The 13,031-nt window shown below is 40.4% G+C and overlaps 1 protein-coding gene across 1 annotated transcript in view; it reads left to right on the forward strand.

Moving 5' to 3' along the window:
- The window catches only part of stpg2 (sperm-tail PG-rich repeat containing 2), a gene marked incomplete in the record, with an annotated part of 58,133 nt that extends 45,955 nt beyond the window's left edge, over positions 1–12,178 (forward strand). Inside the window, 3 exon segments of the mRNA XM_035658223.1 lie at positions 1,333–1,448; positions 8,008–8,211; positions 8,760–12,178. Coding sequence (XP_035514116.1) covers positions 1,333–1,448; positions 8,008–8,175 — 284 coding nt within the window.
- Positions 12,179–13,031: the final 853 nt, after the last annotated feature.

The following is a 13,031-nucleotide window of genomic DNA, read 5'->3' on the forward strand; positions in this document are numbered from 1 at the left end:
CATAGAGAAATCTATCTATCTATCTATCTATCTATCTATCTATCTATCTATCTATCTATCTATCTATCTATCTATCTATCTATCTATCTAGCCCCACCCTTTCACCATCATGCAGTCCAATTAGCTCCATCTCTGTGGGCCTCTAACCTAATATTTACCTCAATTACACTCCCATTGAAAAATGTTGTTTCAAAATTGATAGATTCATGACTTACTTGGATAATTTATGACTAGCCCCATTTCACCAAGGGACTCAACCCATGAGGCACCCCAAACCGTTTAACCAAAATCCAATTTGCATATAAATAGATTTGGACTGTTTGCAATAGTGTTTCTTCTTTGTACACACTCACACTTATACACCCACACACTGAAGCAGATGTGCAGACACAAGCATGTGGACACCCGTGCGCCCATACAGGCTCACAGTGGGGAACACACATTGATATGTGCATAGTAACACACGCATACAATCATTTTGCCCATTATTGAATTTGCATTTATGAATAGGCCTACAGTATATGGAACATTAGGGAATATTATATTCCTCCTCATGCTGGGTCCCCTGCGATCACATTTCTGCTAATGATAAGATCATTTAACAATTTTTTCAAAAACACACACACACACACACACACACACACACACAGACACATATATTCACAGTGTTGCAAGTTAAAACAAACCTCTTACAAAGCCAAGAAGAAACATTCCCACTGAAGTCTGAAAAATTAAAACGGTTCTCAAAATAAAGAAGCTAAGCTCAGGGTTTATTCATTACACAACATTTTATTCAAAAGCTCAACTGCCAACTTTTGAGACATTATAAAAACAACTTTCACCATCAACTTTGAAATGGTTCAATGGACCCCAGGGCTATGAATGGTATTCAGTGCATTAAGAATTATGATGAAGGGAAAAAAAAAAACCATCACTGGTCCAACACGGGTTTATGTTAAGGCAGCAGCAGGTCCTTATCTGACCTAACAGCTAACAACAATCACCTTATGACTTATAATCATAGAGTAACTTTTACATGCATTTATTATAAACACCTTGAGCCACTGCTAATGTCACAGACCATTATATAAACAACAAACACTGTTATTCTGCAGGGTGTGTGTGTGTCTGTGTGTGTGGTGTTTTTTGAATTCTTCAGTGCCTCTTTGCCTGTGTGTTTGAATGTGTGTATGCACATCCATCTCTGTACACCTGCCTGTGTGTTTGTCTCATAGTAACGTGGAGATACACCTGTCTGTTCTGTCTCACTTATAGCAGCTAAATATGAAATTATGTATTTAGCTATGGATAACGTGTGTATGTGTTCATCAGGCCCTGGCCAGTACAATGCTAGTGTGCAATCCCCCCCTCAAATGGCTCTGATCTCCTCCAGAGAAGATCGATTCAAAGCCTTCAGGAACACCAACCCTGGACCCGGCTCTTATCAGGTAAATGTGCTTTTAAAGTTACATTCAGCTCTCATGAAACATTCTTACTTCCCAACACACTCCCATTCTACATGACTCCTTGACATCAGTGTACATATGGATGTGTGTGTCCTTGGATTTTGATGTGTCCCTATGCTGCTCATAAGAGTGAGTGTATCTGTCGTATGCACGAGCAGCCACAAATATATGTCTGACGTTATCTCATGTTGCAATCCTCAGAGAATCTATCAGATTTCTCTGTGACCTTGAGCTGTTCAGTAGAAGATTGATTTGTAAAAAAAATATGCAACCTTCAATACGTTTCTTTGGTTTCGACCAATATCCACCGATGCACAAGTCTGAATGATGCGGTTTCCAGCTCAAGCCAGCTTTTCACTTTGTGGGAGAATCGCACTTAATTGACCTGCCTGGTTAAATAAACTGGGAAAAGTGAGTGCCTTTTTATGAAGTGTAATGTTGCTTAATGCAGCCACCTTAGACTACTGACAGAGACAAATGCACTTTATGGCTGAAGCATAATACAGTTGTAATGAAACCTAACCAGAACCTAATCTCTCTCTGCTCCATTTCAGTGTCTTTTAATAGGAATTACAGCTTTGGGTTACAGCTGCTGTCAAACGTGTGTGTGTGTGTGTGTGTGTGTGTGTGTGAGAGAGAGAGAGAGAGATGATGGAAAGAGCTAATGTTGCTTCCAGTCCCTGCTGACTTTGAGTGGTGAACATCAAAGACAAAACCACTGGGTTTGATTTAAACCTCGCTACACAGTTCATCATCATGTTCATGTCCATGGGTGTAACGTTATCACAAGGCTCTTTCTTCTCTTTCTCTCTGACTGCCTGTCTCCCAGTCTGTCTGCTGTCTCTGTGTCGATTTATCTCCTCAACTTTTCCCTCTCTTCTCTTCTGCAGTTCAGTGTCTCTGTCTCTGTCTCTCTTCTCACTGCTTTGCGCGTTTCCGCCTGTTCGACCCCAATCCTTTTGGTTATTTTGCAAAAAAAAAAATATTTTGTCGCATCCGTTTGGATTACAAATGGCATCACAGCCGTTCTTGGTCAGTCGGTGTCGACAGTCTACAGATAAGTCTGGGCCATGTGAGTGTCTTCTGAGCCATTATTGTCATTCTCATTTAAATTATCCTAATAAATACACATTAGATTTTTTATAAACAAAACTCCTCCATGCACTGCCAGCAACAGTCAGGTGCTGGTAGGTCGCAGGACCATGTAGAAGAAAATCTGAATTAACAGCGAGCAAAAAACATTCCAATTAGGATTTTCAACACTACCAAAATCTTAGGGCACAAGGAAGACGATGGAGGCAGCTTAGGCAGCAAACGTCATTGACGTGAGCTTATCAGCACAGTAAACGTTAGAGATGTTATAATAGCAAGCCTGATTAAAAATAATTGGACATTGCCGGTCAGGTGGCAGCCAAACAGCTAATGAATAAGGCCTCTAATACCAATCAGATGATTCAAGCAGGACTTAAGTGCTGCCTGAACTTACACTACGCTCCATTCCACTTCAGGTTTCAGTACAGCCACAGCTCACAGGAAGTTCACCGCCACAAACACTAGCCTCCATTGTGGGTCATCAGGTTTTAGTACTAAGCCACATTTCACTTGAGATTCACCTCACTCTTATGAAGTTCATTCTTCTCTCTTCTGCACAACTCTCTATCTGTGTTGACTACATCTCTCCATCTAACATCTCATCTAAATTTAGCTTTTTTCCTACTTTTCTTTGTATTCTCCATGCAAATTTCATCATGAGACTGTTTTTGAGAGACACCCATTTTCTGTTTTGTTACAGGAACATGAGAGAATTTGTGTTCTCAGTGGCTTTTTATTACAAGCACAGTCTACCTGCTATCCAGCGTGTTGTTCATTCAGTCAAATTGTTTTCTGACCATCAAGACTAAAAATTCTGCGTGTGATTGCATAAAGTTCAACCTCAGTAACGTAGGCAAAACGGCGTGCAGAATTTTTCCATGTACATTTTAATAACCTCTTTCTTCCTATGCAGATGCATGCTTGTGGGTGTTCTTTCATTACCATATGCTGTGTTTTTCCTCTCTTTATCAGCTCTTCCTCTGCCTCTCAACCTGTCTCTCTGCTCCATTTCTCTCTGTTATAAGGGGAAACTGTAGCTGCGGGAATTTTTCCACTGACAGTAGCTAGTAAAACCGTTGAAGTATCTCATATGATCCTCTTCTCCTCTCATCTCCCAGGGTATCTGAAAGTTAAAAAAAAATATTCAACTAAGGCATTTTGGCTTGTCAAGGGTTTGTCTGCAGCCACTTTTGTCAAACCAGAGAGCAGAGTTAATGTTGGGAGGTAATTGGCAAAGTAAAAATGTGTTAACTTTGGTAAACTTTGTAGCAGTGAAGTAAAATAATTAGACATTCAACACCAGCAATAATGAGCCAAATAAACAAGGACCAGGGTTCTGGGTTAGACTCCACTGGCCTCTTTTTTGGAGTTCCAGCTCCCCCCCGTAGTCCAACTACATGCAAGTCAGGTGAATTGGAAATTGCTTGTAGGTGTGAATGGTTGTCTGTTTTAGTGTGTAAGCCCTTTGATAGACGGCTACCTGTCCAGTGTGTGCAATGTGAGCTCCAACCTACCTCAACAGGAGTTTGTAATCCGTTGGTTAAATGGAGAAACAACCTGCAAACACACCACATGTCTGAGCCAAACTAAGGAAAGTTCTTCAAACTAAAAATGGCAGCACAAATGCCAATTTACTATTGTTTTCACTAATTGAGCATAGCATTAGTTCAGGCAGACCACAAAGTCAAATACTGCACATTTTAATGTTATTTTGTGACATTTTAAGTCTTTTTTTATTGATTTCAACCCATTGATGTTTCAATTTGTGTGACATGTCAAACAAGTGACACCTGCCACTAGAAGCAGCTTTTTCTTAACCTTTCTGTGACATGACTACAGCCCAGATATTCCTGCAGAGTTTGCACATACTCAATCTCTTAAGAACCTACACACTAAAAGAAGAAGAAACATATTGTGATTCTTGCCTTATAGAGACTGATGCCATGCATTTGTGAGTGAGACATCTCACGGCTCAATTCAGCTTTAGGAGGTTCAGTTCTTTTTTGTTCAGTGGAATGCATGTCTAAGCTCCCGTCTCAGTAATTAGCTGTGTGACTGTGAATCTATACGACACCACAGGCCATACAGAGTTAAAGATGGTGTGAAGTGGTGCAGAGAGGCAGAGAGATAAGAGAGTGTTGAAGACAAGCAGGCAGAGAGAGTGGGATGATAGCGACGAGGGACAGGCAGGGAAGGGTGAGAGGGAAAGGAAAGACGGGGACAGAGGTGAGACAGCGACGAAAAGGTGGTGGAAAAGCGTAGAGGAAGGGAAGATGAGAGACAGACAGCAGCAAATCGAGCAGCTGAAGAGGGTAGTTAAATTCAACAGCTGAAAATGTGTTCTGAGGGCCTGCAGTCTGAAGCAGACGGCCGCGTAATGGAATAGTAGCTATTTAAGCATCGGTGTGTGCGTATGTGCGTCCACCCATAGATGTGCCTGTAATGTCACAAAGCTATCTACTTTGCGGCATTAGGTCACGCTGAGGGCTCATTTATTCTTTCCATTAAATGCACCATATGAGGCACGTACTTTTGGAAAGTGGGCTCCATTACCTTTCTCACGCACGACTTTGTTCTTATTGGTTGAGCTTAATTTAACAGAGAGAGGAGTGTGGATGGAACAGGAATATAAAAAGACACAGGGAGCAGACATCAAGCAAAACAAATATTAATTAAATGCTGTGATCTTTACTGATATATAAACCTGCCTGTGCAAAGCACATACAGACCCTAAGAAGCTTATTTGATAGTCATTGTGAGTCAGAACAGAAGGTGTCCTTAACACAATTGACATTTCATCAGACCTTCCTCATGGTGTGCTGTTTATGTCTCTACATTTGCTTCCTCCATTTGAGAGTTTTTATAATTCTACTTCTAAAGCTTCTACGTGGGAAGCACTGCCAGCTGATACCATCTTATCATGTTCTCATTTTTTTCTGATGAGGGCAGTGAGCTTATCCTTATGGTTTAAAATACAAAAATGTACCCCTATTGCTGCATTTCTATTTGTCTCCTAGATCCCTAACATGACACATAATACTCTCCAATGTGTTACTGATGAAATAAAGCTGTCTGTTTCTAAAAGTTCTTTGATCATTATCTCCCATGATGCTTTGCCAAAAAAACCCAGCATAGGTTAATTGTTCAGACTGGAATCACCTGTGTTTATACCTCATGATTGGCCTTTTCGGGATAGCATGGCGTTTGCTGATGGTTGGTAGATGTGGTTTGCTTCCCATCTTCCATCAACATTTGTTTTGTTTTTTTAACCATGACCACAATCTTTTCGCAACCAAGTCGTCTTGGTTGCCTTTACTAAACCAAGCCTTACCAGAGAGGTGGCAGATCAGACAGCACTGTTACGAGTCAGTGCACTGACAAACAACCTTTTTTGTTTTGTTTAGGTATGAGCACTCTGTGTATCTGTGCAGTGATTTGTGTATGCGTGGGTGTGCGTGTGAAGCAACATGAAAGCATCTATTTGTGGTGAATGTGCAAATTTCCACATGCTCCACGTGCACAGAGAATTAGCATTCTTTATTTTGCTGGCATGTGTATATGCATGTATGGGATGAAGCTTGTGTTGCTTTTCTGTATGTGTCATGTACTGTATGTGTGTTGTGGGAAAGACTTTGCATGCAGCGCTCTTTCTTCTGTGCTTGTGTGCACACTTGTACACGTCTGCGTACATACTGAACAACATCATCACCAACTCCCTGCATAGATCCCTTTTTCCTTCTCCCCTCTTTGACCTAGTGAAACATCCAATAATCTCCCTCATCATTGCCATGCCGGTGGTGTCGTCACTTCCAAAGGCTCTTCCCCATCTCCCTGACCTTCCGGGCAACCCTGAGGGTGACCTGGAGTTGAACCCGCAACCCTTTCCCCATTAGGATCAATAGTGAGATCTGAGCAGCCCCGCCAATGTGCCTAAATCCTACTGCGGCACCTCTGGCATACTGATGTACTGTGTATTTGTGCTCGGGGGTTAAGGGGAGGAGAGGGGGTCGGGGGAGAAATGGGAGAGTAAGAGAGCTTTGATAAAATGAGAGGTAGATTCCTCAGGAAGTTCCTAGGTGGGACGTGAGGTAGGTCAAGTGAGTGTGTATACAGCATACATATGTATGTATGTCTGCATCTTTGCCTGTGTGCGTGTCTGTGTGTGTGAGAGAGACAGAGAGAGACAATTTATTTTGTTTTTTGAATTTTTTGGTGAGGTGATTTAAAGGTCTGACTTTGAATTGTATGTTCTGTTGGCTTTTTCTCCTGTTCCCCTTGGTAAGACCTGGAACAGACAGACTAATAATTTATGTGTGCTGATTAATTCTCTACATGTGTTGCTTTTTGGATGTGAGATGGGTTCGAACTTAAGGTTGCAATGTGATCAATAAATAGTAAATAGTAATATACATTTTACTAAAAATAACAGTCCAGTGACATTGACAGTACCAAGAGTAGAACAAATACAAAAAGTCACTAATGCAACACTTTGAGACATATAAAATAAGCGATAACTCCTTAGTTCAGCCAGGACACTCATATCAAGGTTTCAACCATCTTTTTTTTTTTACAAGAATTTAATTTTAGTGGCTCTACTCATGTGATGCTTTTGAACAAATCTGAGTATTCACCAGCAGCTTGATACACACAACATCTGATGAACACATACATTTAGATAATACAAAAAGAGACTATTGAGGTGGAGGGAGTTACATTTCTGAAAGAAAGCTGCAGTGTGTCTCCCACAGCTCAGCAGCAGATGTTTATATGGACCACCTATTGTGAAAGATGAGCTTGTGGACATACATGGTTAGATGGTGTATGGAACATGTGACTATAAAATGACTTCCACACCTGCTGTATTTGAGTGGTTCGTCCATTTCTCAGAAGACACCGTGAAGCTGTTTCACATGAGGCTGTTGACTTTAGTAAGCAGGTTCGTACGCTGTCCAGGGATACAAGTTTTATTAGACTGTTAAATGCCATGTAAAAAAGTGATTGGTGGAAAACGGCAAGAACTTTTGATTACTCCTGCTTTAAAGTCAAAGGACAACCACCTATTACTCCTCGCTTCATCATATTGGCTGCCATTCATTAAGTTATTTGGAATTTTTTGTTTGTTTTCTTCTATATTTGTATGTATTCATTGCTATACAGTAAGTCCTGCTCAACGACCTTTTTGCAATTGTAGATGAATGTTTAACCTCAGCCTGTTGACTGGATCCTTTTCACATCTAGTACTGTACAAAGGGTTGCTAAAAGGGACTTGAATATTGTTTAATGCCACGTAAGTATGAAAAGAACACATTTTGTGTGCTTTACATTTTTGTTTATATGTAAATTTACCCATACTTTTAGAATTGTTCTCTTCTGCTTAGTGTGTGTGTGTTTATACCCATACCGTATCACCCATCATCATCCCTCATCCGTTCTGTTTGTGTCTCTGCAGTTGAGTCCCAGTATCATGAACACAGTAATGAAGGGCACCTTCAATGTGACACTCAACAACCCTCTGGGTCCCTGCTGTTCCCCTCATGTGGCCCCTGGCTCTTTAACGGCCCGCAAGACCATTAACACTGTCGCGCCCAACTGCCTCATTGCCAGCCACAGTTCTTAGAGCTCTGTCTGTGGGTCGAAGGTTTAGAGGTGAAAGGTGAGTGGTGTAAAAGGTCAATCTTAAGGTCATCCCATTGGAATTCATATTCTGGGGAAAGCTGATTTTTCATGAATATTTATGGTTCTGTCCATTTCTGTTGAATGTATAATAGAGTTACCTTATTTTCATTTATAGAATTGTTTAACTTTAAGAAGCGTATTAATTAAATGAACTAAAGCTGTTTTGTAGATGAACTGAGATAATCGTCTGTGAAGCACTTTCTAGCTTGTATGAGTGTCTTTCTGCTGGCTTTATTTCTACTCCCTGCCACTTCTTGAGAGCTTACTTAAGCAGTCTGTCCAATCTTTGTTTGTTTTGCTCTGTGTGTGTAATCCCCGAAATCAAATAACAACATACAGTAGATCCCTAGAGCTGTGGTTGTGGTAATAGTCTTCAGATTCTCAAGTGTTAGAAATTGCCCTCACAGTTCATTTCACAGTTAATTTACAAATTAGAGCAGCTAACAACTTGTGATTTTTTAAAATAGAAAGTGTCTGAGGAAAACGCTAACTGATTAACTTATTTTCTTTTCATTATTGTTTCAGGCAGCAATTTTGGAGGAAGATTTATTCAGTGTCGCAAAGTGAAACACCTACAATGGACTCTGCATCTACAGCCGATGGTTCCCTCATTCTTTACTCTCAGTAATGACAAGCTTGATGCACTGATTCAGCTGTTTTCGTGGATCAGTTTCCTCTGTATAAACCACTTTGTTAATCAATAACAATTTAAAAGCGATTACTATGAATATTGCCTGAGGTCTTTCAAAAGCGTGTTACTCCTAAAAAGGACATCTCGTCCACGGGGCACTTTGGTTTCTTAAAGCAGCAATCAAAAGATCCAATCTGACAAAAATAAGCCAAAGATTAAAAACGATGGGAATGTTTTGCTATACTTGCTATATAATTTTACTGTACTGCTTGTGTTGGTTAATGACAGGAAAGCTGGGTAAGTGGAAGTAAGGGATTACATAAGCATGATTTGAACTGTCTGTGTCTCAAGTCCCTGAGGCTAGGGATTGTTAGAAATCATGTTTTATTTAATGACAATGAACCAGCACATAAGACCATTAGAAAAAAATGCTATTAGAATTCCTAAAGATTACTAGCCATACATTATTGCTTAGCATGCATAAATGATGAAGCCATTCATTATGTATATTTGTGCTGACTACCAGAGAAACAGGTGTAAAAGTCACATAGAAGACTTATAACTTATGTTTTAGTTTGGTTGTACACTGATATGCTTTGCTCACGAATCAAATTAACCTCACCTTTCGTTTCATATACATACACACTCACATGATGCACAACACACAGGGACACACACCCAAAGCAAAAGAGGCAACTGCATCTGACAGAACATTGTTTTCATGAACACAAACATGAACTTTAGGTGCAATAGCCCTATCTATAGTGCTGTTATTTGGTGCTTTAGACTTGAGTTGAGAGTTTTAACTCAGCATGCTGAGGAGAGATATGATGTGTGACTACAACATGAAATATTGAGTGTACAATGCGCCGATGCTTTGAAACGCCTGTAAGAGAAGAGAGGCTGGAGAGTCAAGAATAGGGGTGAGAGAAACGTGTGGAGTGGTGGAAGAAGCTATGCCTTAAAGGAGTAGCACAACATTTTGGGAAATGCTTATTTGCCTTTTTGCCAATAGTTAATCATATGTCTTGAACATGAAGCTCCAGTCAGCAGCCAGTTTTCAGTCATTATCCTTAGCTTAATGACTGAAAACTGGGGTGTCTCTGCTAATTTCCTGGCAACCTCACAGTGATGACTGTTGCTGCCAAGAAATAGTCTGGCATATAACCACATGTAACCAAACAAGCTTGTTAATTCGTGAGATTTAGAGGTGATTGTAGGTGGATTTTATTACCTTCGGGCTAACTTTCCCCTCCTTTTCCAGTCTTTATGCTAAGCTACGCTAACTGAAACCTGGCTTAATATTTACATGAATGTACCACACAGACATGAGAGTAGTATCAACCCTCTCATCTGACTCTAATCGAGAAATGTCATAGTATTGATTTGACATCATGAAGCACTAGATTAACGTGATATTTCTTTTTAACTTCTTATCTTGAGAAACTCAACTAAGTGGACTCGCTTGAAACAGCTAGGGTTAAACCCAAGGGGTACATTTTATAAAATCAAGCATGTCGAGATATATTTCTTGGAAAACTCAAGCGTGTTAAGTTTAAAAAAAATTAAAAAGTGAGGAAGGACAAGTTGCTACAAGAAAGTATGCGTGAAAACATCTGAAAGTTGAAGTGAATTAAGTTTCTGACCTTGTACACCTGGTATCAGAGAGGCAAATATGGCTGGCTGGGACGAAGTGATGCAGGCGGTTCAAAGTGTCAGATAAACCACTTTTACTGGCCGTTACCACTGGACAGTGTAGATTTATGCTCCTGTTCTCTGCTGATCACTCACCATAAATCAGCTATTCATGGCTGCGTGTGAATGTGTGTGTTCTCGGTCCTTAAAGACAAAGAAAGAAAACAACAAGAAGTGTTTAAGCATTAGCAAAAGATTCACATATGACTGATTTTCCATTGAATGCCTCACCCAACCCCCTCCCCACTTCCTGTGTAGGATCCTTCCTTGTCCTGCTGTGTTCAAAATGTCTCTGTGAGTGTTCGGAGTAACAGGTTCGACAGAGTACAATGTCTCTGATTGCTCCTGTGGGCCTTTTAACCTAATGAGGTGTTTACCCCCTATCATTATTCAGCTGGGAGCGGAGCAGAGGGAGACGGAAAGGGAGAGAGAGGGAAGGGGTGGGGGTAGAGTGAGGATGGTGAGAGCAAAACGGAGGCATGAGAAAGCTAAGAAAAAAAGGTGAAGGAAAAAATAGGCTAGTGGAAGATGGAGAAAAATGACAGATTGTATACGGGCAGAGGAAAGATCAGAGAGTTGAAAGAAAACGAGATGCAGAGGAGAAAAGAAAGGCACGGAGGAAAAGGGAAAGAGCCTGGTGTTATTTATGCCTCCCTCGGCACTCGTCTTTACCTTTTTTTCCCTGCGAGCTGTTTTACATCGGCGATCTAATTAAATCAAATAAATCACGGTGCGCACACACAAGTACGCACACACACACACACACACAGTCACAACAGCCCCTACTGATTCTGGGATTGTGAACATCTCCTCCCTCTACCCCCTCCACCCAAGATTGAATAAATCTCGATTATGGTGCATTACACGGCACATCATTCATGTTGTTTATAGGTCTAAAATATGCAAACAGACCGGGGGCATAAAAGTGATCGATGCTCAAATGGGCCCTTTTTCCTGTTCTGTTCTCATCTCTCACACAGCACCAAGCACCGTCACTTACAGATGTCTTGTGTGGGATGAAGACATATTGTATTGTGTCCTCACACTGTCCCCTCATGATGGTTATTTTCATTGTCTTGTGGCCAGGCATTAGAAAGGCATTTTTATTACCTCATTTACTAAAGCGCTCTGTCTCTGCTGTTGAGCCATTATTAAATCTAATTAGCTCTGCCAAACCTTGAAGCTGTCCCTGAAAGATCTCTTGATAATTGTAAAATAGAGGTACGTTGATTTACATGAAATACATGCAAACAACCAGCAGCTGCTAAATATGTAGTTTGTTTCCAAGAAATACTGGAACTGCTTCTGGGAGAATTGTTTGGGCATATGTTGTCCAAATATGTTGTTAGCAAATGTAGATTGTTGGGCCAAACCAAGCATGACATTAATATTCATGTTTCATGATAAATATAGTTTCTTTCAACAATACAAAAAGACAAAACTACATAGATCACTGTAAATCCATATTTTTATTTAGAAATATTATTTCGTCTTGATAGGGTAATATATTATAAAAGAAGATTTTTATTTCCAGCATAGAGATTTCTGTTTCCAATGTGTTTTAAATGCTTTCCCATGACACCTAAATGCTACTACAAAGAGTGAGTTTGAAGATGAACTGTAGTCTTAAAGTAAGGTTATGGTGTTATTTTCTGGCAAAAAAATAAAAGTACAGCAGACTTTTAATGATTGCTTACATGCTTAATCTGGGAGCAAGAAGCAGTTGCGCTAATGTGCACAAACCATGTCAAAGCTTGAAATAAATTCAGTATATATAGTCGTATTTTGATGCATCTGTGCATGTTTGGAACATACTGAGCATGTAGATGGACAATGGCAAATGGTGGATTATGCAGCAGGAATGGTTTGACAAGTTTCTGTGGATGTTTTGGTAATTTTATTCCACTGTGAATGAGTCCAAGTCATTGCAAACAATATTTATCTGGTACGTGTATGTGAAAGTAGAGAAAGTCATTGGTGAAACCCACCAGAGGTCAAACTAGTTTCATCCCTCCTCTGCTGCCCTTATAACTCATTTTGTCAATACATGTAAATGTAAAGTGCTATATTTAGCCACAATCATCTTGAGATGACAGCTTCACGCTCGCAAATACAGCTCGGTGAAAGCCAGATTAGCCGGTGTCTTTAATTAAAGGAGATGTACAGTAGTGCAGAAGAATCAATGCGGAGGTTAACAAGTGCTGACAAGGGCAGAACAGACTGTGGGGCTTGATTTAGATACAGTGAGAAGAACGAGACCGGGCTACAGTCAGTGGCAATCACTGCTGAACTCTTCCCTGCATCCATCCACCTTTAGGCCTGCAGCTGCTGTGGATCATTCTTTCCTTAATGTAGTGCACAAGGGCATTATGGGTAGTTCGTGTTTTGGAACTTGTCAGGCAGCTGTTTGAGGCTTCTGCAGAAATGAGATTTGCCAAACAGTTTCTCAGCTTCTTGAGAGTGTGGCTTTT

Source organism: Morone saxatilis, unplaced genomic scaffold, assembly GCF_004916995.1.
Source record: "Morone saxatilis isolate NCDOM2014 unplaced genomic scaffold, NCSU_SB_2.0 Contig16, whole genome shotgun sequence".
Classification (NCBI taxonomy): domain Eukaryota; kingdom Metazoa; phylum Chordata; class Actinopteri; family Moronidae; genus Morone; species Morone saxatilis.